The sequence below is a fragment of the Artemia franciscana genome, chromosome 13 (genome assembly GCF_032884065.1).
Source record: "Artemia franciscana chromosome 13, ASM3288406v1, whole genome shotgun sequence".
In the NCBI taxonomy this organism is placed as follows: domain Eukaryota; kingdom Metazoa; phylum Arthropoda; class Branchiopoda; order Anostraca; family Artemiidae; genus Artemia; species Artemia franciscana.
The window spans coordinates 32,888,455-32,914,726 of record NC_088875.1 but is presented as its reverse complement, the minus strand read 5'-3'; the positions used below and the strand labels follow the sequence as shown (position 1 = coordinate 32,914,726).

Genomic DNA, 26,272 nt, shown 5'->3' with positions numbered 1-26,272 from the left:
TTAGTTTTTTCAGGTTTTTTCTTTTTAGTTTTTTTTTATTTTTTTATTTTTTTCTCATTTTTAGTTTTTTACTTTTTTTCAGTTTTCTTTTTCTTCTTCATTTTTCAGACTTAGTTTTTTTTAAACTTTTTTTCTTTTTAGTTTTTTAACCTTTTTTTATTTTTTATTTTTTTTTTTAGGTTTTTTTTAATTTTTTTTATTTTTAATTTTTTCTTTTTAGTTTTTTTCTAGTTTTTTACTAGAACCTTTACTGTTTTCTTTTTCTTCTTTTTTTAATTTGTATTCTTTATTAGTTTGTTCCTCTTTTTTGTTTTTTATTTTTTTTTAGTTTTTTTTTTAATTTTTATCCTTTATGGCTTTTTATCGAAAAGCTCCAGGGCAACATAGGCCTACTTAGATTAACCTGTTATTATAAGCCAGGATTTTCTCAGGCTAACACAGCTTACTCTGTGCAGACTGGATACCACTAATGTTAAAGGCTGGTATCTTCTAATTCCAAAAATGTATTAGTAATAATACCCTGGAAACTAATTATAATTGAAGCAGTGCTCCTGCTCCTGGCATTGCAAGCTGTTGCAAATGGCTTCACTAGCCATTTGCTGCCTCTTTTTTTATTTCAATGATTACATATTGATTACCTATAGAATTAAGGAGCTATGTCCTTTGTCTAAAGTCTAGGCTTTAGACAGGGAGATGGGTTCACAGTTTCTTGAAAGATAACCCCATAAATTATTTCACCATATAAATTATTATCGTGACGTTCCTATGTCCATGTTGCAGGTATAGTCGCAGGTATCCTGTTAAAAAAAAATACCTCGGAATCAATGTTGATGAAACCCTATCATTTAAAGATCATGTGAAGTCAGTTTCGAAAATATTGTCACGTAACTTAGGTATCATGCGAAAATTAAAACATATTCCCCCCCCCCCCCAAATGTTCTACGATTGTTATACTTTTCCCTGATTCACCCTTACATTTTGTATTGCTCGTCGATTTGGCTTGCTACTTTCCCTTCGATAGTTCGTCCAATCCGCTTGATCCAGAATAATACTATCCGAGTTTTTTGTGGTGTTGTGAACCAGGAGTCTTTGAGGTCTGTGTATAGAGATTTAAATATATTGCCTGCCGCTGGATTTCACGATTTTTATACGTTGATTTTTATATATGGTATTACAGTGATAGCCTTCCTGATTGTTTTACATGAATATTTTGTGAGAGGTCTGATGTTCACCACCACATTACTCGGATACGAGGTAATACTAAGGTTCCTCGATTAGTTTCAAGTAGGTCTTCTTTTTCACTTATTTATAGAGCTTCAAAACTTTGGAATAAACTGAGTATAGATATCAAGGAAATAGGTAGCCTTGGCCAGTTTAAGTCTGATTTACGTGTGGAGTTGCTCGGTAGATATACTTTTGAAACATATTAACTAAAATTAATTTTACATAAATTATTCATTTGCAATATTTATGTGTTTAATTGATTTCGGTATATGATCTCATTCTCCATATTTTCTTATTCTCCATATTGTGTCTTTATTTTCTTTGAATTTAGCACAGCCTCGCGAGCTCCGCTTATGTTGTGCTATTGATTAAGAAATATTTATTTCTAATAAAATTGTTCTACAACTACTACTACTATAGCCTACACAAATTTGTTGAGAGGAGAGTGACCCGTAGTTTCCCTAAAGACTTTTGCTTTGGCTACATTCTTAAGATTATAATATCAGTGCTGGAAGTTTCTTTATAATGTGAGTTGTTCTTATTCATTTATTGTTTTTTTTTCTTCCTTCTTCTTCGTGTGTTTAGTAGTCGGTTTTTTTTCTTTTGTGTGTGTTGTTTAAAAGAAAAATTCTTCTGTTTTCTCTCTTTTGGTTGATCTTTTTCTTCTTCTTTTTTTCCCGTTGAAAAAAGCTCTCGGACGTGGGGCAAAAATATTCAGAAATTTATTAAATCAAAGTGTAGTTTAGTTTTTATTTTTGTTTACTGCTTTATTGAAATTAAAACCAGTTTTCTCTTGCTTAAATTTTCTATCTGCCTGTAGAATGTTTTTATATAATATATAAAACATTTAAATATATATAATTTGCATTCATTGGTCTTACCAGTTGGATCCTCACTATGAGCCACGAGAATTGTCAAATCTATCCGGTTTGGCCTTCTTTCACTGAAAAAGAAACAAAACTATTGTGAGCTGCTTGTCTCAAGGTATGGCTCATCGGTTAAGTCAGAGGGTACATATGGGGTGGCAAAAGAGCACCCATACGGATGAACATGTTGACAGTAGCCACCAAAAAGAGCTGGGCAAAAGACTGATTGCATAGCCATCAAAAATAAATAGTAGGCACAACCTGAATGGTTTCAAACACACGGCATGAACTAGTAATCTGGTGAAAGTATAAATCAAAAGAAGAGAAAGAGAGAAGAAAACAATCCCAGCATTGGCGAACTTGTATCTGCTTTTATATTAAAATGGATTATCAAATATTCGATTTCGGGTTTGATTTATCAAAGCTTTTAATATTTAACTTTAAAAACAGTAAGTTATGAAATCCATAATCAAACAGTTCGTGTTGACGAACTGTATGTAAGGAGCGACTCAAGCTAAAAGCTTGCCCCTATTTTAAGAAAGGATGTGGGAAATGTCAACCCAAAAGATCCAGATAACAATTATACCATCAAATTCAGCAAGTAAAAGAAGTCTATTATAGAGGTTTCAAGCCTATATCTACAAAAAGGGGATTTTTTTTAAAAGGATGATCACTGATGTTTTTTATTTGTTTTTCACCGGTCTACCAAACCTATGGTCTTAGAATACCGGGAGAACGCTCATTAGAAAGGAAAGTTATAGTGCCTTTTTAAAGTAGTATAAAAGATTGTGCCTCAGTGAAGCAGCGCTTCAGCTATTTTTTTATGCAAAACTGTGTATTTCTTCCTAAATATGCACTTAGCCCACACAAAATAAAAGGTTAATATAGACATTTACCAACCAAAAACTTTATTTTTACAGAAGTTTAAACAGAAATATCTCTAACTTTCTATTTATATACATTGTTCAATGTTTTATTGTTTCCTAGGGATGTTGCTCCCTGGCACTCCTGGTCCATAGTGAGCATCATTATAAAAAATCTGCTCTAAGAACTTGCCTTGACAAACCATGAAATAATATAACTAATTTTGATTTTTCAGAGCCCCCTGCTAATAAATGTTCCGAGGGAGACATTCATGGGTCAAAATGGGTCTTAATTTGCTTCAAAGTGCAAATTAAGGTAATGTGAATATTAGACGTAAAAAACAAGGGCTAAAGTAGGGAGCGGTAGTCTCTTTCATAATTAAGATCCAAAGCCTTGGATCAAACAGCACGTCGTAAAGAACTGCAAGTAAGAAGCAACCCTTGTCAGTAGAAACTAAAGCTCTAAAAAGCACAGTTTTGGTTATAATATATGATATAACAAAATCTATCATGTATGCTCCTTCTAAATCTGAAACCCGCATTAATTTTAAACTTGCTCATCATTAATATTAGCACAGGAAAAGTTTACATAGTTTCAGAAACAGGGACTAAACTACATAAAAGAAGTGCCACCTTGATGGAAATTATGTGAGGGAATTCCGCATTTATGAAAGTCTTAAAGCCACTATCTACACAATGTGAATACTTTAATTTTCCTTAAGAAATAAATCAGTATTCAGAAGATTAAAATTTTAATATCTATCCCCCTTCATTAGTAGTATTAGCCACAGTACTAAAAGCATTAAAAAATAATGAGGCTCCAGGTGCTGATAATGTGGTAAATGAGTTTCTTAAATATGGTGGCTCTGCGGTGAGAAGTAAGTTACTGACGATTGTGAATATGATTTTTGAAAAAGGGGAAGTACCTAACGAATTTACGAAAATCTTATTTAAACAGCTGTATCAAAAAGGTGATACGAGTGAGTATAATAATTATCAAGGAATTAATCTGGTCTCTGTAGATAGCAAATTACTTAGTAATATGATACTTTTTAGACTGAGAGATGCTGTAGACAAAGTTTTAAGAGAAGAACAGTGCAGTTTTAGAAAAGGTAGAGGATATGTCGACCAGTTTTTCACTCTTAGGTTACTAATTGAGATGTGCCTGAGGTGTCAAACACCTTTGGTTCTCAATCTTATAGATTATGACCAAGTATTCGATTCTGTTGATAGAAGAGCTTTAGCAAAGTCTTATCCTTGAATGGTATACCAGACAAATACATTAAAGTGATTAGAGCTATGTACGAGAATGACACTGCTGCGGTTAAGGTAGGAAATGAGGTTAGCAGCTGGTTTTGTATCAAATCAGGAGTTAAGCAGGGTTGTGTTCTATCCCCCTTTACATGCATCATTTTGATGGACTTGTATTAAGGAACAAAGGCAACGGAATCTAACAGGGAAGAAAAACTCTGATGGACATAGATTATGCTGATGATTTAAGCATCCTAGATGAAAGTGTGAGCAAAATGAATGATTTTTTTAGAGGTTTTGCGAGTTCAGGGTGCTAGAATAGGTTTGAAAATTATTGTTAAGAAGACTAAATCACTAAGGCTAGCAATAGGTGAAGATGAAAAGGTGATATTGGGTAACAAAAAGATTGATCAGGTGGGCAGCTTCACTTACCTTGGTAGCATTATTAGTAGAGACGGTGGGAGCAGTGAAGATGTTAAAAGTACAATAGCCAAGGCTCAAGGTGTTTTTTCCACAGTTAAAAAAAGTTTAGAAGAATAGGAAGATAAGTCTGCAAACCAAGATCAGAATATTGGAAACTACAGTGTTGGCAGTGGTCAAATATGTCTCTGAAGCATGGGCGCTGCAAAAAGCACATGAAAATTTACTAGGTGTGTTCCAGAGAAATTGCCAACGGATTGTCCAGGAAACCCGGTTGACTAACCGTATTTCAAACAGTAGGCTCTACGAAAATGTGGTTCAATCCCGCTTTCTAGGATTATAATGAAAGGAAGGTGGAGATGGCTAGGGCATGTTCTGCGGATAAAGCATGACAGATTGCTGAAGATTGTCCTTTTCGGCCAACCTTCAAGGGTTAAACAGAAAATTAGGTCGTCCTCGTCTGAGGTGGCAGGATGTCATAAAGAAGTTCCCATTTCAAAGGAATTGGGAACCTCCTGGAAGTCTGTAAAGACGGAGGCGTTGAATAGATCGGGATGGAGGAGGAGCATGCGTACCTGTGTTTGTCTTGGGCGGCTTGGTAATTCATTTGGAGATTACTACTTGCATGATCAAATTACAATGTCATCACCTCAATTACCAAATGAATTGATTTGCCATTTTTTAGGATGTCACTTGCTCTCTGAACAGTATTCGAAACTTGAACTCATTCAACGTAAGCAATGATTGAACCATAAATAGCCGGAAAATATAGGGCACATTCGTCACAGACTACTGAAGGTGAAATTGAGCCCCTTCATATGGCCAAATGTACTTTTTAGATCCCAATGAAGCTGTTGAGGAACGTCTCGCACATACTTTAAGTTACTGGATCTCTCGTCATATAATGAATCTTTGAAAGAAATATTGAGAGACACAAACGACTATGCCAATAGTTACAAAAAAATGCGAGGAGTGGAAGATGATGCAAATCAACTTGCTGCTTCATTGGGACAACAGCCTCCAAACGTGCAACTCATTTTTACTTTGCCAGATGGTGCAGATTATAGATGGTTCAACTCTCCTGCACGTAATGAAGTATGTGCTGTGCTTACTCTTAATACTGACCATAGTTCTCGACGAAATGAAATGGTTGTAAAACGAAGTGGCAAAAATCTTGTCATTTTAAAAAATACCGACCATCATGTGGAGCCCCTTGTCTACCAAATATTTTGTCCAACTGGAAATTCAGATGGTCAAGGAATATGCTGCTTCAATCACCTTATGCAAGTCGTCAACAAATAGCACCACTTGAATTAGCGAGGTATCATATCGCTTTTCGACCTGAACACGCGAAAAGCTTCTCTGTGCAAGCTGTGACACCCGACCTGCGTCGGATTAGTTTTAATGCTTTGCGTTTTGGTGAAAGACGTTTCCAACAGTACCTTGTTGATACCGATATTCGTGTTGAGCTTGATCGTATTGACTGGATAAAATACAACCAGAAAACAACTATGGGTGAAAACTAAGTAGATGTTACACGACTTCTTAAAGACAGCCTCAAAACATGATTAATTCGTAAATGCAAAAGTAAGATTTTCCCGATCTCATTACTAGAATTTCAAAACTGAAATTTGACGATATAATCATTGATCTTGATAAGGGACACATATTTGGAGAGGTGGCAGCAAAATTATATACTACTAGCTGTTGGGGTGGCGCTTCGCGCCCCACCCCCTGCGCGCGTAAGTCGTTACGCGCCATATTAGTTACGCGCCATTGTAGTTGTGTCCCTATGTCCCACCTGTGAATAGAGATAGATATAAATATATGTTTTTGACTACGTAAAACATGCGAATATACAACATTCTTCGCTGTCCCATTGTCTGTGCATATAAATAGATTGTCAGGTTTACTGACTCTTGAACATGCAACATATAATTGTCCATGGAAAAAACAATCCGTATTCGGATCTATACCTCATTATTCTAATGATGTGTCCCTGTGTCCCGGTCGTCATTTATAATCCCTGTGTCCCGGTCGTCATTTGTGTCCCGGTGTTCCAGTTTGTAATTTCTCTTTGTGTGTCCCGGTCGTCATTTATATTCCCTGTGTCCCGGTCGTCATTTGTGTCCCGGTCGTCATTTGTGTCCCGGTGTCCCGGTCGTCATTTGTGTCCCGGTGTCCCGGTCTGTAATTTCTATTCGAACAATCCCTGTGTCCCAGTCGTCATTTATATATCCCGCCTGTGCCCCCGGCGTCCCCGTTGTAGCTGTGTCCCTGTGTCCCGGTCGTCATTTACATTCCCTGTGTTACGGTCGTGATTTGTGTCCGGGTGTCCCAGTCTGTAATTTCTCTTTGAGGTTCCCCGTCGTCATTTATATTCCCTCTGTCTCGGTCGTCATTTGTGTCCCGGTCTGTAATTTCTCTTTGAGTGTTTTTCTTTTTAGTTTTCTTTAGTTTTTTACCTTTTTTTCAATTTTCTTTTTCTTCTTTATTTTTCAGCGTCACTATGAAGTACATATCGCCGAACCTCTGTTTTTTTTAACTTAAATCTGGTAGGCATTGATGACCTTATCCAAGTCAAAATCCCAATCATCATCGCTATCATTTTCAGTTTTGATATGTTTTGACTCTCGCTGTCCAGGTGGATTTTCATCTAACTGCGCGGTTTTGCGTTCTTTAGCCGCAAGCCTGTTTTCTTGCTGTTCTTGTGATTCCTCGGCACGCTTTCTTTTCTTAAATTCTCTATCAGTCGCAAGCCTGTTTTCTTGCTGTTCTTGTGATTCCTCGGTACGCTTTCTTTTCTTACTTTCTCTATCAGCAGCAAGTTTTTTGGCATAGACTCTTTGAGCAGCTTCCTCGGCTGTTGCCATTGTAGGTTCTTCAGTCATTTTAAAATTAAACATTTTTTCGTGAACGAATGTCTTAAATACCTTTAATGACGTCATCGTCATAACAAACATGACGACAACTAACTTCATGACGTCAGTCGACACACAAACATGACGTCACTCGACACACACACACACAACCAACTTATTTATATATATATATAGATTGATTTCAAAAACGTGGACTACCACATATGCATTTGCTATCGATCATAAGTCCTCATGATCGAATCCAAAATCCGGTTCAAATTGATGATCTTATTTCAGCTGAAATTCCAAATTCCAAAGATCCATTATTAAAAGAATTAGTTTTAAAGTGGATGATTTATAATCTGTGTGGGAATTTTAATCTAAATGCGTGTTGTGTGATTAATAAAAATAGAACATTCCAGTGCCACCTCGATTTTTCAACAGCAGTACAATTTAGTCACATCTCTATCGAATGATGAAAAACCAAAGTATCGACGTCGTTATGATCCCAAATTAGGCAAAATAAATATAGAAGAATTTTTACACGACTGTCATGTTTATCGGAAAGATGCTAACAATCGCCAAATTACTCGTAATAATCGTCATGTCACCAAATATAATCCTCATATGCCTAAAAAATTTTAATGCCACATAAGTGTCGAATATGTAAGAAATATACGTCCGATAAAGTATCTGTATAAATACATCTACAATAGACATGATTGTGCTTCAATAAAGATTGTTGAAAATAAAAGGTACATGGTTTACAATGAAGCAGAAACCTATGTGGAAGGACGCTGCATTACACCAACTGAAGCATGCTGGCGACTATTTAGTTATGATATAAAAAAGAGCCATGACGTTCAACGTTTAAAAGTTTCTTTGCCACGATATTCCGTAATGCAAAATAATAGCTAGGCCCAAGAAGATTTGGTAGATAATGGACAATGAGGCTTAATGTTGGAAGCGTATTTTCGACACAAAAAGGCGTTAAAACAAAATGAAAAAGAAGGAATTTTTCAATTATTGGGAAATACCTGAACACTATAGATGGAATGGCCATTCACAACGTAAATTCAGTGTCTTTTCCCGAGTGCTTCTATTTGCGAGTGCTTTTGTATCATGTGATGAATCCAAGAAGTTTTGAAGATCTTAAACAGTTGATAACATTGTTTATTCCACATATAAAAAGCATATAGAAAGAATTCAACGCTCATGGCATTGAATTTGACGATAAACAGTGGTTTGACACCCTAGAAGAGTCGGCACTGTCCAAAATGCCTTCTGTAATGCGATTACTTTTCGCACAGATTCTTTTGTTTGGTAATTCTGCAAATTCAAAAGCTCTTTGGGAAGGATTCAAAAATCATTTGACAGAAAGTTTTTATTCGACATGCGCAACGAAATAATTTATCAGATTATCTAGCATTAAAGCGTGCTTATGCCATTATTGCATCGAAGTTAAATACGATGACAACCAAAGTTTTAGTTTTTGGGTGGAACGATACGGCATGGACAATATTGAGACCTATGAAAATGACCAAAGTGTGGAACTTCTATATTCTAGTTGCTTATGCCATTATTGCATCGAAGTTAAATACGATGACAACCAAAGTTTTAGTTTTTGGGTGGAACGATACGGCATGGACAATATTGAAGTAGCAGTCAGCTGCTACTGGAGATAGTATGTATCAGCTTCTGCAAGCAAAACATCTTGATGTTGTTGACAATATTTTAAATGCTGTCAATGATCCTAATTATGTTGGGAAAAAATATTTTTTCATAGATAGACCAGGTGGTTCCGGTAAAACATTTGTTTGTAAAACCTTGTGCCACATTCTTTGTGGCAAGAATCAGAAAGTAAAATGTATGGCTTATACGAGGATAGCAGCGACTTTATTGCCATTAGGACTAACAACACACAAGACCTTTGGCTTGAAAATTCCACTTTCCTCAGATTCTGCATCAAGTATAAGACCTGGTTCAAGCCCAGCTTTAGAATTATTTCAAGTAGATATTTTCCTACTTGACGAAGCACCCATGCTTCCTAAGCATGGCTTACAAAATATGGATCAGTTGTTGTAGCCCATTGCAAATCCAAACTTGCCATTTGGTGGGAAAGTTTTAGTGGCTGGAGGTAATTTCCGACACTGCTTACTAGTTCAACCTCGAAGCAACCGCATTAAAACACTCGATTTATCAATAAAAGAAAGTCATCTTTGGAAGTATTTCAAACAAATTTCCTTTCATAAAAATATGCGGACTAACGCTGAACAAGAAGCATTTGCAAAGTACAACGTTGAACTGGGAAATGGAAATCTTCCTAAAAATCTCTTTAATGAAATTGAATTACCAGAAGACATAATTTCCAGAGGCAATTAAATTGAAGAAGCTTTTGGAGAATATATATCTAAACAAAGTTTCAATTTGATGAAGAATTCAGTTATTTTAGCTTCAATCAACAAAAAAGTTAGTAAAATAAATACGAAAATTGTCGATCGCTCCCAGTAGAAAACAAATCGTATAAAAGTTACGATTCTGTAAAAGATAAAGAAAAAGAAGGAACTGAATTTACTCTAAAAATTTGTTAATTCAAACGAAACTGCAGAATTACCACGACATGACTTAAAAGTTAAGAAGAATACGATATTTATGTTTTTGCGCAAATTAAATATTTCAGAAGGTATGTGTAATGAGACCCACCTTATAGTTACTGAATTATGCAACAACATAATAAAGGTGAACATCATTACGGGGAAAAAACAGGAACAGAAGTTCACATTTTCGACCCCCATTTGCCATGACTATACATTAGTCGCAAGTGCAAATTTTTAAATTTGTTGGTGTCGACCTTAGTAGTCCAGTTTTTAATCATGAAATGTTATTTTTGGCATTTTCTAGAGTGAAAAGACAACGTCGCTTAAAAGTTCTCCTACCACCTGAAAATAAACGACGAACATATACCGAAGGGTGGAAGGAAGCCCTGCCAACTACCAACAAAACGTGTTATTGTTAGAGTGATACATCATTGACATTCCAGGTCACAAGAACGATCTACATAGGTCAGAACTTTAAGGAAGAATTCATATTTTTCCCAGGGAGGTTGTAACGAACCCGTGGTGCCATTCTGACATAAAGAAGAGGCTAAGGTCTGCGGTTAGAAGACAAGTGACGACGAGAATCCATATATAGAACCCTGTCGCGTGCCGAGTACCAAAACCCAGCGGCGAATCCGCCGGGCTTCCGGTACTCTACATATATATACATATATTATATATATATATATATATATATATATATATATATATATATATAGTAGCTGTTGGGGTGGCGCTTCGTGCCACCCCAACACCTATACCTACATATACCTATATACATATATATATATACACCAACACACCTAGTTGGTGTATATATATATATATATATATATATATATATATATATATATATATATATATAGATATATCATGAAAAGAGAAATCACCAATGCTACAGCACAAACACACAAAAAAAAAAAAAAAAGAGACAGAAGGAGAAAAGGAAGACTGTTTTCCTAAATTAGTGATCAATATAGACCAGCACTTGAATGCGGCCTTAACCCTACTCATCCATACAATCACATAGGTCAAACAGCATAGCCACACACAATCAACCATAAAGAATAATCCATGGACAGGCAGTCATGTCATCAATAAGTATAAGTCGTCATTTACCAAACAATAAAAAAAATAATATAGACAAATAATTCAGAGGCAACACCCAACATAAGGGCTCATCAGGAGAATACACTGGCCTATATAGGGTTTCGCCATTCTAATTTCTCTACCCAGCACAGTGTTGTGGCTACCACAGAATATCCATGGCATCCCCGCGTCAGGTATCACCCCCAAAATACATGCCTATGAAAAAAAAACAGCAAATGTAAAACAACAAAGTAACACCAAAACAAGCTTATCCTGTTAATATATCCCTCCCTTTAGCAACAATAGGTAAACTAAATATTATAAATTTTACAAAATCACAAATATTAACACATTGCAAAAAACCTGAATGAACTAAACAATTATAGAATTCATCTTTACCATGTGGCTAATTTTTTAGAAAATCCGCTAAATTAGAAACACAATTCAAAATAAATGGCGCTGTGACAACATTTCTCGAACCTCCGAAATTAGTTAAAAATTTCTTTAAGTATTTGTAGATAATTCTTTTGATATTTATTTAAAAGTTCGTTATAATGAAAACTAAATTTTTTAAATTGCCAAGTTAATTTATTTGCAGAAAAACCTCTTGATATCAATTTTTGGCTTAAGATTTTACATCTATTTTTAAAATCAATATAATTACTACAAATCCTTGCATAACGAAGTAACTGTGAGAAAAACGCTGAATATGTGATATTTGAGTGTATATTACTTTCAGGGAATGGGAAACTAATCACTTCAAAATCAAAATCATCCGTTTTATTATACATTTTAAAACTTAATTTATTATTATCACAAATATTAATATTTAAATCTAAGAAATGATCTTCATGACCAGCGCCATTACTAGGCTCAAGAATAAGCTCTGATGGATATACATTTTTAGAAATATCAATGAAATCCTTATAATTTAAGACCAAAATATCATCTAAATATCTTTTATTATTTGACAAAGCATGTTTTAAATTAATTGGATTATTCTTATCCATCAAATATTTATATTTGAGTTGACTTAAAAACAAGTAAGCTATAAATGAGCTGGCATTCCCCCCCCCCATGGGAATTTCCATAATTCGCTTGTACAAATCACCCCCAAATCTTATATAAGTATTGTATAAAACAAATTCCAATAACTCAAAAATCATATCCAAGCTGTAACATCTCAAGTTAACTGTAGTATTAAAGCAGTTTGTCCATATAGCTTTTTTATTATAAATGTCTATTTTTAAGAACCTTTTACTAGATAAGAGGAAAGATTTCTTTATAACAGTTTTTAAATTATCAAACACTAAATTAAGTGATAAATTAGTATACATTGTCGCAAAATCGAAAGACTCAATTCTTTTAGCTGAAACCATTGTTAAAGAATCTATCACCTGTAGTGAATTATTAACACTCCAATATGGATTAAGATTCGAAAATTTTTTAATAATAGAACAATAGGTTTTAAGTTTATTTACAATTTCCTTTAAAATTAAAGAGAGGTCAGTAGCAGCAATGCGGGTTGGAAATTTAGCTGCTCCAGCAATAAACCGTGGTTTAGGGGGATTCTTATGAAATTTTACAGTCCAATATAGGAAAGGGAACATTTTATCATTGTCATTTATTTTAATATTAAAATTTTTAAAAAGTATTTCTAAAAAGTATTTCTAAAAACTATTTATATATATGTTTTTAACTACGTAAAACATGCGAATATACAACATTCTTCGCTGTCCCATTGTCTGTGCATATGAATAGATTGTCAGGTTTACTGACTCTTGAACATGCAACATATAACTGTCCATGGGAAAAACATTCCGTATTCAGATCTATACCTCATTATTCTAATGATGTGTCCCTGTGTCCCGGTCGTCATTTATATTCCCTGTGTCCCGGTCGTCATTTGTGTCCCGGTGTCCAAGTTTGTAATTTCTCTTTGAGTGTCCCAGTCGTCATTTATATACCCTGTGTCCCGGTCGTCATTTGTGTCCCAGTGTCATGGTCTGCAATTTCTATTCGAACAATCCCTGTGTCCTGGTCCCGGTCGTCATTTATATTCCCTGTGTCCCGGTCGTGATTTGTGTCCGGGTGTCCCAGTCTGTAATTTCTCTTTGAGGTTCCCGGTCGTCATTTAGAGTGATATTTCTTTTTTTATTAATTAAACGATAAACAATTATAATATATATTACATCATTGACATTCCAGGTCACCAGAACGATCTACATAGGTCAGAACTTTAAGGAAGAATTCATATTTTTCCCACGGTGGTTTTAACGAAGCTGTGGTTCCGTTCTGACATAAAGAAGAGGCTAAGGTCTGCGGTTAGAAGACAAGTGACGACGAGAATCCATATATAGAAGCCTGTCGCGTGCCGAGTGCCAAAACCCAGCGGCGAAGCCACCGGGCTTCCGGTACTCTATATATATGTAAATATATATATATATATATATATATATATATATATATATCTATCTATATAAAAATAAGTTGTCTGTCTGTCTGTGGATGGATGGATCAGGTGACGTCACCTGAAAAAACTGGATCAGGTGACGTCAAAACTGAAAAAACTAAAAAAAGGCAAAAACTACAAAAAAAACTAAAAACTAATAAAAAAAATAAAAAAGCTAAAAAACTAAAAAAACTAAAAAAAGGCAAAAACTACAAAAAAACTAAAAACTAATAAAAAAGCTAAAAAACTAAAAAAACTAAAAAAAGGCAAAAACTACAAAAAAACTAAAAACTAATAAAAAAATAAAAAAGCTAAAAAACTAAAAAAACTAAAAAAACTAAAAAAAGGTAAAAAACTAAAAAAAACTAAAAACTAAAAAAAACTAAAAAAAAGGAAAAAACTGAAAAATAAGCTAAAATAAAGGTAAAAACCAATAAAAAACTAAAAAAAAAACTGAAAAAACTAAAAAAAGGCAAAAACTACAAAAAAACTAAAAACTAATAAAAAAATTAAAAAAGCTAAAAAACTAAAAAAACTAAAAAAAATAAAAAAATTAAAAAAAGGTAAAAAACTAAAAAAATAAAAAATAAAAAAAAAATAAAAAAAAAAGGAAAAAACTGAAAAATAAGCTAACATAAAGGTAAAAACCAATAAAAGAACTAAAAAAGAAAAAAATAAATGACGACACTCAAAGAGAAAGCGACCAGGACAAAAGGAATGTTCGATTAGCAATCAACAAAGCACCGGGACACAGGGAGTATAAATGACGACCAGGACATAAGTAAAAAAAAAAAATTAACAAAACTAAAAAAAAGGTAAAAACTACAAAAAAACTAAAAAGAAAAAAAAACTAAAAACTAATAAAAAAACTAAAAAATCTAAAAATCTAAATAAACTAAAAAAGAAAAAAAAAGGAAAAAAATAAAGGAGAAAAACAAAACTAAAAAACGAATGTATATACAGACCGGTACACCGGGATACAAATGACGACCGGGACACAGGGAATATAAATGACGACCGGGACACAGGGACACAACTACAACGGGGACACCGGGGGAAACAGGGGGATGTAAATGACGACCGGGACACCGGGACAGGGAATGGTCGATTAGCAATCACCATCAACAAAGCTCAAGGGCAATCATTAGAATCATGAGGTATAGATCTGAATACAGATTGTTTTCCCATGGACCATTATATGTTGCATGTTCAAGAGTCGGTAAACCTGACAATCTATTTATATGCAAAGACAATGGGACAGCAAAGAATGTTGTATATTCGCAAGTTTTACGTAGTTAAAACCATTATATATATATATATATATATATATATATATATATATATATATATATATATATATATATATATATATATATATATATATCTATCTATATTCACAGGTAGGACATAGGGACGTATCATGGCGCGTAACTATTATGGCGCGTAACGACTTACGCGCGCGGGGGGGCTTGGGGGGGGGGGGCGCGAAGCGCCCCCACCAACTAGGTGTTGACAACTAGGTGTTGCCCAACAGCTAGTATATATATATATATATATATATATATATATATATATATACCTATTATACCTATATATATATATATAACTATTATGGCGCGTAACGACTTACGCGCGCGGGGGGGCTTGGGGGGGGGGGCGCGAAGCGCCCCCACCAACTAGGTGTTGACAACTAGGTGTTGCCCAACAGCTAGTATATATATATATATATATATATATATATATATATATATATATATATATATATATATATAATACTAGCGGGTGTCCCAGTCTGTAATTTGTCTTTGAGGTTCCCGGTCGTCATTTATATTTCCTCTGTCCCGGTCGTCATTTGTGTCCCGGTGTCCCGGTATGTAATTTCATCAGTTGACAAACATGACGCCAGTCGACAAACAACTTCATGACGCATACAGCTCAATCATTATAATGACGTCAGTCGACAAACATGACGTCAATCGACACGGGGATGCCATGGATGTTCTGTGGTGGCCACGACACTGTGCTGGGTAGAGAATTTGAAGTGGCGAAACCCTATATGGGCCGGTGTGTTCTCCTGATGAGCCCTTGTGTTGGGTGTTGCCTCTGAATTATTTGTCTATATTATTTATTATATTTTTTATATTGTTTGGTAAATGACGACTTATACTTATTGACGACATGACTGCCTGTCCATGGATTATTCTTTGTGGTTGGTTGTGTGTGGCTATGCTGTTTGACCTATGTGATTGCATGGATGAGTAGGGTTAGGGCCTCATTCAAGTGCTGGTCTGTATTGATCATTGGTTTAGGAAAACAGTCTTCCTTTTCTCCTTCTGTAACTCTTTTTTTTTGTGTGTGTTTGTGCTATTGCATTGGTGATTTCTCTTTTCATGATATATATATCTATATATATAAAAATAAGTTGTCTGTCTGTGTGTCTGTCTGTCAGGTGACGTCATGTTTCTGTGTCGACTGACGTCATGAAGTTAGTTGTCGTCATTTTTGCTATGACGGTGACGTCATTAAAGATATTTAATCACGAGGTTAGTTTTCGTCATTTTTGCTATGACGGTGACGTCATTAAAGATATTTAAGACATATTTGTTCACGTAGAAATCTATTAATGTTTAAGTTTAAAATGACTGATGAACTTACAATGGCAAAAGCCGATGAAGATGCTCAAAGAGTCTATGCCAAAAAAATTGCTGCTGATATAGAAAGTCAGAAAAGAAAGCGTGCCGAGGAATCAAAAGAACAGCAAGGAAACAGGCTTGAGGATGATAGAGAAAGAAAGAACAGAAAGCGTGCCGAGGAATCAAAAGAACAGCAAGGAAACAGGCTTGAGGCTGATAGAGAAAGAAAGAACAGAAAGCGTGCCGAGGAACTACCAGAGCAACGCGAAAGCAGACTTGCTGCTAAAAGAGAAAGTGAAAAAAGAAGGCGTGCCGAGGAATCACAAGAAGAGCAAGAATCAGGCTTGCTGCTGATAGAGAAAGTAAGAAAAGAAAGCGTGCCAAGGAATCACAAGAACAGCAAGAAATCAGGCTTGCTGCTGATAGAGAAAGAAAGAACAGAAAGCGTGCCGAGGAATTACCAGAGCAACGCTAAAGTTATCGCCTGGCATTCAGGCACAGCCCAGTCGATGATTATAGCTTGAGTAGATGTGTTCAAATCGGGACAATGTCTAAAATTTGTCCCTATTGCAAGGCCTTGAAATTCAATGGTGAAACAATGGGAATGTGTTGCGCCTCAGGAAAAGTTAAACTTTCTCTATTGGCTGCACCACCAGAGCCATTGAAGACTTTCCTTACTGGAACTACGTCAGAATCTAAGCGTTTTTTGTCAAAAATCAGAAAATACAACTCATGTTTCCAAATGACGTCGTTTGGAGCCCAAATCGAAAATCCGGATCAATTTATGTCTACTTTCAAAGTAAAAGGGCAAATTTATCATAGAGTAGGGTCCCTTCAACCATTCTCAGGCGAGAATCATAAATTTTTACAATTGTACTTCATCAGTGATAGAAATTCTGAATTGAATGCACCTTGCGAAATTTCTCCCAACATTGAAAGGACAATCGTTTAACAATTGCAACATCTTTTCCACGAAAATAATAATTTGGTGCGTCTGTTCAAAACAACCATCGATTTGATGCCTACTGATACGCATAAAATTGTTATTTCCGCTGACAAAACACCTCCTGGCCAACATGTGCGTAGATACAATGCTCCAACTATCGACGAAGTGGCAATCGTTATGGTCGGTGATCAGTTTTTACTTCGAGATATTATTCTTCATAAGCGAAACGCTCAGTTGTTAAGAATTGCTGAAACTCATCGATGCTACGATGCCCTACAATATCCTATCATTTTTTGGGATGGAGCCGACGGCTATCACTTTAATATTAAATTGATGAATCCAGCCACTAACAAAGAAATGAATAAGAAATGCAGTGCAATGCATTATTATTCCTATAGACTAATGATTCGGCAGGATGAAGAAAATTATATTTTAAAATGCCGTGAATTGTTTCACCAATTTGTCGTTGATATGTATGCTAAAATTGAATCAGAACGTTTGCTATATATCCGCCTGAATCAGCCCAAGCTCCGCTCTGAACAATACATTCATTTGCGAGATGCAGTCATAAATGACGGTAATACCACAAACGTTGGAAGATTAACAATTATACCTTCGTCATTTGCTGGCAGTCCCCGTCATATGCATGAATATGCTCAAGATGCTATTGCGTATGTTCGTCTCTATGGTCGCCCAGATTTATTTATTACATTTACATGTAATAAATCTTGGGACGAGATACTGCAGCTTTTACTTCAAGGACAATCGGCGGTTCATAGGCATGACATTACGGCCCGTGTCTTCCGGCAAAAGTTGAAATCACTGATAAACTACATAGTAAAACTTGAAGTGTTTGGGTCAGTGCGATGCTGGATGTACTCAGCGGAATGGCAAAAACGAGGCTTGCCACACGCACATATACTAACCTGGCTACATAAAAAAATTACTTCGAACGAAATTGATGATGTGATTTCCGCTGAAATACCTGATAAAAATGTCGATAAGGGGTTACATGATATTATTGTAAAAAATATGATACATGGACCTTGCGGTGCACTGAACGAAAATTCACCATGCATGGCCAAAGGAAGGTGCACAAAGCAATATCCTCGACTTTTAGTATCAAACACAATTAGTGGCAATGATGGTTACCCACAATATAGAAGAAGATCTACTGAAGATGGCGGTAAAACAGCAATAATAAAGAAGCGTAACGGTACCACCATCGAAGTAGATAACCAGTGGGTTGTTCCATATTCCCCATTATTATCAAAAACATTTAATGCACACATAAACGTTGAATACTGTAACTCCGTAAAGGCAATCAAATACATATGTAAATACGTCAACAAAGGCAGTGACATGGCAGTTTTTGGCTTGCAGCCCGAAATCAAAGATATCGACGAAATCGTACAATATCAGGCTGGAAGATACATAAGCAGTAATGAAGATGTTTGGCAAATTCTTTCATTTCCGATACATGAACGTAGTCCAGCTGTTGTTCACTTAGCGGTACATTTACAGAATGGTCAACGTGTTTATTTCACGGAAACCAACATGCAACAAAGAGTCCTGAATCCACCGGATACAACATTAACAGCTTTTTTTCGCTTTGCAAAAATGATTCTTTTGCAAAAAACCTGCTGTATACTGAAGTGCCTTCGTATTACACGTGGAATACTAAAAATAAAGTATTTGAACGTCGAAAACAGGGTAAGTCAGTCGACGGCCAACCTTCCATCTTCAAAGATACCACGATAGGAAGACTCTAAACCGTTCACCCCAATCAACATGAATGCTTCTTTCTACGCCTGCTTTTGGTGAATGTACCCGGTCCGACATCCTTTGAGTATTTGAGAACTGTAAACGGTACTATACATGACACTTACCGTAGTGCATGCCAAGCTCTGAATTTATTGGAGAATGACCAACACTGGGATAACTGCATCAATGACGCGTGCGAAACGTCAACCCCAAGTCAAATTCTGCATTGTTTGGCATCATTTTAACAACTTGCTCTCCATCAGCTCCTACAGAGTTATGGGAAAAATATAAGTCAAAAATGTCCGAAGATATACTCCATCGAAAACAGTTAGAGACGTCAGATATGACTTTTGATTTTACAGCAGAAATTTATAACTACACTTTAGTTATTATAGAAGATTTGTGCGTACGTATGGCAAACAAACCTCTTCAGGATTTGGGAATGCCTTCACCTAACCGTATCGCTGCTGTTTCGACATGTGTAGAATTGGATCGTGAACAGAGTTACAGTACGAGTGATCTATTGTCGCATGTACAAAATAACATTTCCAAGTTAACGTCGGAACAAAAAAACATTTATGATACGATAATGCATTGTGTCAATAACAACGTTGGAGAAATTTTCTTTTTGGATGCGCCAGGAGGTACTGGTAAAACGTTTGTGATAAAACTGATTCTGGCATCAATTCGATCAAAAAATGATATAGCGTTGGCAATTGCGTCGTCCGGAATAGCCGCAACATTGCTGCCTGGTGGAAGAACTGCTCATTCCGCTTTGAAATTGCCTCTGAATTTGCATTCTACAGAAACTCCCACGTGCAATATTTCCAAATCATCTGGGATGGGTAAAGTATTGCAGCAATGCAAACTTATTATTTGGGATGAGTGCACAATGGCACACAAAAAATCGCTCGAGGCTCTGGATCAATGCTTGAAAGATTTGAGAGGGAAGTCGAAACCCTTTGGCAGCACATTAATATTGCTTGCGGGAGATTTCAGGCAAACATTACCTATAATACCTAGATCAACTCCTGCAGACGAAGTGAATGCTTGCCTGAAAAATTCTAATTTATGGGAACACGTAAAAATATTAAAATTAACTACAAATATTCGTGTCCGATTGCAAAACGATGACTCTGGTCAAACATATTCAGATCAATTGCTGGCAATTGGAAACGGAAAGCTCCCAGTAGACTTAATTTCAGGACGTATACAACTACCTGCTGATTTCTGTAATTTAGTGACGTCCAAAAATGAATTGATTGAAAAAGTATTTCCGAATATTCTAAAAAATTATAAAAATAATAAATGGCTAAGTGAAAGAGCGATTCTCGCACCCAGAAATATAGACGTCCACGAAATCAACAATATTGTTTTGACCAAGATTCGAGACCAGGCAGTCCTTTACAAGTCAGTCGACACAGTTTTGGAACCAAATGAAGCGGTTAATTATCCATCTGAATTTTTAAATTCCATAGATCCTTCAGGCTTTCCACCACACGTGCTACAACTAAAAATAGGCGTACCAATAATACTTTTAAGAAATATCAACCCACCAAAGCTTTGCAATGGCACGCGACTTGCCGTAAAAAAAAACAATGGAAAACCTAATAGAGGCCACAATCTTGACAGGGCCTTTTGAGGGTGAGGCTGTTCTTATTCCTCGCATTCCCATGATTCCAACGGATCTGCCTTTTCAAGTTAAAAGATTGCAATTCCCAATTCGATTAGCATTTGCAATCACCATTAACAAAGCTCAAGGTCAATCATTAGAAAAATGTGGTATAGATCTTAATACTGATTGTTTTTCCCATGGACAATTGTACGTTGCATGTTCGAGGGTCGGTAAACCTGACAATCTATTTATATGCAGCGACAATTGGACAGCGAAGAATGTTGTATATTCGCAAGTTTTACGCAGTTAATTTGTATTGTATCTATCTATCTATCTATCTATATAAAAACGAGTTGTGTGTATGCATGTTTGTTTGTTTGTAAAAAGAGCGTTTGCATATGACGTCATTATTAGTACATACAGCTTTGTATATGCACAGACAATGGGAAAGTCAAGAATGTTGTATATTCGCAATTTTTACGTAGTTTGAAACACATATATAAATCTATCTATATTCACAGGTGGGACACAGGGACACAACTACAATGGCGCGTAACTAATATGGCGCGTAACGACTTACGCGCGCGGGGGGGGCTTGGGGGGCGCGAAGCGCCCCACCAACTAGGTGTTGGGGTGGCGCGAAGCACCACCCAAACAGCTATTATATATATATATATATATATATATATATATATATATATATATATATTTATTAAAAAATAAATTGTTTAAACTTGATTCTATATATATAAAAATAAGTTGTCTGTCTGTTATGTCTGTTACACTTTGTCTGTTAATCGGCTTGCTTGAATAATCAAATATCTTTGAAAAGACTACAGTATGAAAAGAGATTGAATTTCTTAAAGAGTAAAAACTGGTAACTTCAAAAATCTATCTATTTATATATATAAAAATAAGTTGTCTGTCTGTTATGTCTGTTAATCGGCTTGCTTGAATAATCAAATATCTTTGAAAAGACAACAGTATGAAAAGAGATTGAATTTCATAAAGAGTAAAAAACTGGTAACTTCAAAAATATATCTATCTATTTATCTATATATATATATATATATATATAAAAATAAGTTGTCTGTCTGTTATGTCTGTTACACTTTGTCTGTTAATCGGCTTGCTTGAATATTCAAATATCTTTGAAAAGATATTTTTATATCTTATTTTGAAAAGAATATATAAAAATAAGTGTCTGTGGGTTATGTCTGTTACGCTTTGTCTGTTAATCGGCTTGCTTGAATAATCAAATATCTTTAAAAAGACTGCAGTATGAAAAGGGATTGAATTTCTTAAAGAGTAGAAAACTAGTAACTTCAAAAATATATCTATCTATCTATCTATCTATCTATATAAAAATAAGTTGTCTGTGTGTGTGTGTCGAGTGACGTCATGTTTGTGTGTCAACTGACGTCATGTTTGTTGATTAACAAAATTACACACCGGGACATCGGGACACAAATGACGACCAGGACATCGGGACATAGGGAATATAAATAACGACCGGGACACTCAAAGAGAAAGCGACCAGGACACAAGGAATGTTCGATTAGCAATCACCATCAACAAAGCAACGGGACACAAATGACGACTGGGACATAGAGAATATAAATGACGACCAGGACACTCAAAGAGAAATTACAGACCGGGACACCGGAACACAAATGACGACCAGGACACCGCGACACAGGGAATATAAATGACGACCGCGACACTCAAAGAGAAATTACAGACTGGGACATCGGGACACAAATGACGACCGGGACACAGGGAAACAACAACAACGGGGACACAGACCCTCAACAGGTTGACTCTAGTTCAGCATTGTGGAGTGATATGCATGAGAGGAAAATTTTCATCCAAGTCAACTTGTAGTCAACCTGCGATTGTTCCCCAGCGAGAACCTCCAACCGGTACGACTCTAGTTCGTCATTGTAAAAAGACACGTTTGCATGGAGCATAAATGGGAGACAGTAACAACGGCCATCCAAGGGGTAAAATTAACCTGGACAATTTGTCTTGGCTTTTTTCGTCAATTGGCCATGACTTCCGTTCAAAAATCTACGAAACTCTACAACCCAAGATCTGCGCAACACTTTATACAATTGGGCTTGATTCAATTTTCAAGTGCGGGTGCCCGAAGGGCACCCGCATAGGTCGCAAAAATACATCAAAATTACTGCCTGTGCTTGACAACCCCATAAAAAGGACAGAAAAAAGAGGAATAACATGATTCCCCGTTCACTGCCCGTGTCAAGACATATATATATATATATATATATATATATATATATATATATATATATATATATATATATATATATATATATATATATATATATATATATATATATATATATATATATATATATATATATATATATATATATATATATATATATATATATATATATATATAGTGACGTCATGTTTGTGTGTCGACTAACGTCGACACAAGTATATATATATATATATATATATATTATATATATATATATATATATATATATATATATATATATATATATATATATATATAGTGACGTCATGTTTGTGTGTCGACTGACGTCGACACAAGTATATATATATATATATATATATATATATATATATATATATATATATATATATATATATATATATATATATATATATATATATATATATATATATATATATATATATACATCTTCTATATATATAAAAATAAGTTGTTTGTCTGTCTGTCGACTGACGTCATGTTTGTCGACTGACGTCATTATAAGGATTGAGCTGTATGTCGTCATGAAGTTGTTTGTCGTCTGACGTCATGTTTGTCGACTAACGAAACTACAGACCGGGACACCGGGACACAAGTGACGTGTTATGTCTGTTATAACGTAATAGAGGCAACAATCTTGACAGGGCCTTTTGAGGGTGAGGCTTTTCTTATTCCACGCATTCTCATGATTCCAATGGATCTGCCTTTTCAACCTAAAAGATTGCAATTCCCAATTATTTCAAAATAGAAAATTACCTGACAATTTTAGAATTATATCTATCTATATATATAAAAACAAGTTGTCTGTCTGTGGATCAGGTGACGTCATGTTTCTGTGTCGACTGGCGTCATGAAGTTAGTTGTCGTCATTTTTTCTATGACGGTGACGTCATTAAAGATATTTAAGACATATATGTTCACGTAGAAATCTATTAATGTTTAAGTTTAAAATGACTGATGAACTTACAATGGCAAAAGCCGATGAAGATGCTCAAAGAGTCTATGCCAAAAAACTTGCTGCTGATAGAGAAAGTCAGAAAAGAAAGCGTGCCGAGGAATCAAAAGAAGCAATCACCATCAACAAAGCTCAAGAGCAATCATTAGAATCATGAGGTATAGATTTGAATACGGATTGTTTTCCCATGGACCATTATATGTTGCACGTTCAAGAGTCGGTAAAGCAGACAATCTATTTATATGCACAGACAATGGGACAGCAAAGAATGTTGTATATTCGCAAGTTTTACGTAGTTAAAAACATATATATATAAAAATAAATATATATATAAATAAGTTGTCTGTGTGTGGATCTGTGTGTGGATCAGGTGACGTCATGTTTGTCCGCATATGACGTCTGAATTATTTCACACTAATACAAAAGAAGAAAAAAACTAAAAAAGGTAAAAACTACAAAAAAACTAAAAAGAAAAAAAAACTAAAAAAGCTAAAAAACTAAAAAAACTAAAAAAAGGTAAAAATCTAATAACTAAAAAAAAACTGAAAAAAAATAAAAAAAGGCAAAAACTACAAAAAAAATAAAAACTAATAAAAAAACTAAAAAAGCTAAAAAACTAAAAAAACTAAAAAAAACTAAAAAAAGGTAAAAAACTAAAAAAAACTAAAAACTAAAAAAGAAAAAAACTAAAAAAAAGGAAAAAACTGAAAAATAAAGAGAAAAAGAAAACTAAAAAAATATGAATAAATATATATAAAAATAAGTTGTTTGTGGGTTATGTCTGTCTGTCTGTCTGTCGAGTGACGTCGTGTTTGTCCGCATATGACGTCTGAATTATTTCACACTAATACAAAGAAGAAAAAAAACTAAAAAGGTAAAAACTACAAAAAAACTAAAAGAAAAAAAAACTAAAAAAGCTAAAAAACTAAAAAAAAACTAAAAAAAGGTAAAAAACTAAAAACTAAAAAAAAACTGAAAAAACTAAAAAAAGGCAAAAACTAAAAAAAAACTAAAAACTAATAAAAAAAACTAAAAAAGCTAAAAAACTAAAAAAACTAAAAAAATAAAAAAAGGTAAAAAACAAAAATATAAACAAAATATAAACAAAAAAACAAACAATATATATATATATATCTATCTATATTCACAGGTGGGACATAGGGACACAACTACAATGGCGCGTAACTAATATGGCGCGTAACGACTTACGCGCGCGGGGGGGCTTGGGGGGGCGCGAAGCGCCCCCACCAACTAGGTGTTGGGGTGGCGCGAAGCGCCACCCCAACAGCTAGTATATATATATATATATATATATATATATATATATATATATATATATATATATATATATATATATATATATATATATATATATATATATATATATATATATATATATATATATATATATATATATATATATATATATATATATATATATATGTGTTTTTAACTACGTAAAACTTGCGAATATACAACATTCTTTGCTGTCCCATTGTCTGTGCATATAAATAGATTGTCAGGTTTACCGACTCTTGAACATGCAACATATAATGGTCCATGGGAAAACAATCCGTATTCAGATCTATACCTCATGATTCTAATGATTGCCCTTGAGCTTTGTTGATGGTGATTGCTAATCGACCATTCCCTGAGTCGCCATCGTCATTTATATATCCCCCTGTGCACCCCGGCGTCCCCTTTGTAGTTATGTCCCGGTCGTCGTCATTTATACTCCCTGTGCCCCGGTGCTTTGTTGATTGCTAATCGAACATTCCTTTTGTCCCGGTCGCTTTCTCTTTGAGTGTCGTCATTTATTTAGATTGTCAGGTTTACCGACTCTTGAACATGCAACATATAATTGTCCATGGGAAAAACAATCCATATTCAGATCTATACCTCATGATTCTAATGATTGCCCTTGAGCTTTGTTGATGGTGATTGCTAATTGAACATTCCCTGTGTCCCGGTCGTCATTTATATTCCCAGTATCCCGGTCGTCATTTGTGTCCCAGTGTTCCCCTTTTAGTTTTTTTATTGGTTTTGACCTTTTTTTAGGTTTTGTAGTTTTTTTCTTTTTTCTTTTTAGTTTTTTTTTGAAGTTTTTATCTTTTTAGTTTTTTTATTTTTATTTATATTTTTTTAGTTTTCTTTTTCTCCTTTATTTTTCAGTTTTCTTCCTTTTTTTAGTTTTTTTTTCTTTTTTAGTTCTTTTAGTTTTTACCTTTTTTAGTTTTTTTTAGTTTTTTAGATGAAAATTTTTTTTAGTTTTTTTCTTTTTAGTTTTTTATTGGTTTTTACCAGTGGCGTTGTATCTGCAATGAAAGATGTATACAGTAGACTTGACAAGAACAATAATGCTCATCCAATGCTACTTGTTACGCAAATAATGTCAGCGTTTCCCTTTGCTCAGCAAGACGCGAACGAGCTGTTCCTTGAATTGATGACGGTTCTTAAGCAAAAGCTA

At 34.8% G+C, this 26,272-nt stretch overlaps 1 protein-coding gene across 1 annotated transcript in view; it reads right to left on the bottom strand.

The window, feature by feature from the left end:
• The window catches only part of LOC136034817 (DNA-directed RNA polymerases I, II, and III subunit RPABC1-like), a 72,824-nt gene that overhangs the window by 29,343 nt on the left and 17,209 nt on the right, over positions 1-26,272 (bottom strand). Inside the window, exon 3 of the mRNA XM_065716253.1 lies at positions 2,106-2,167. Within this exon, the coding sequence (XP_065572325.1) occupies positions 2,106-2,167 (62 nt within the window). The remainder of the gene's footprint in view (positions 1-2,105; positions 2,168-26,272) is intronic.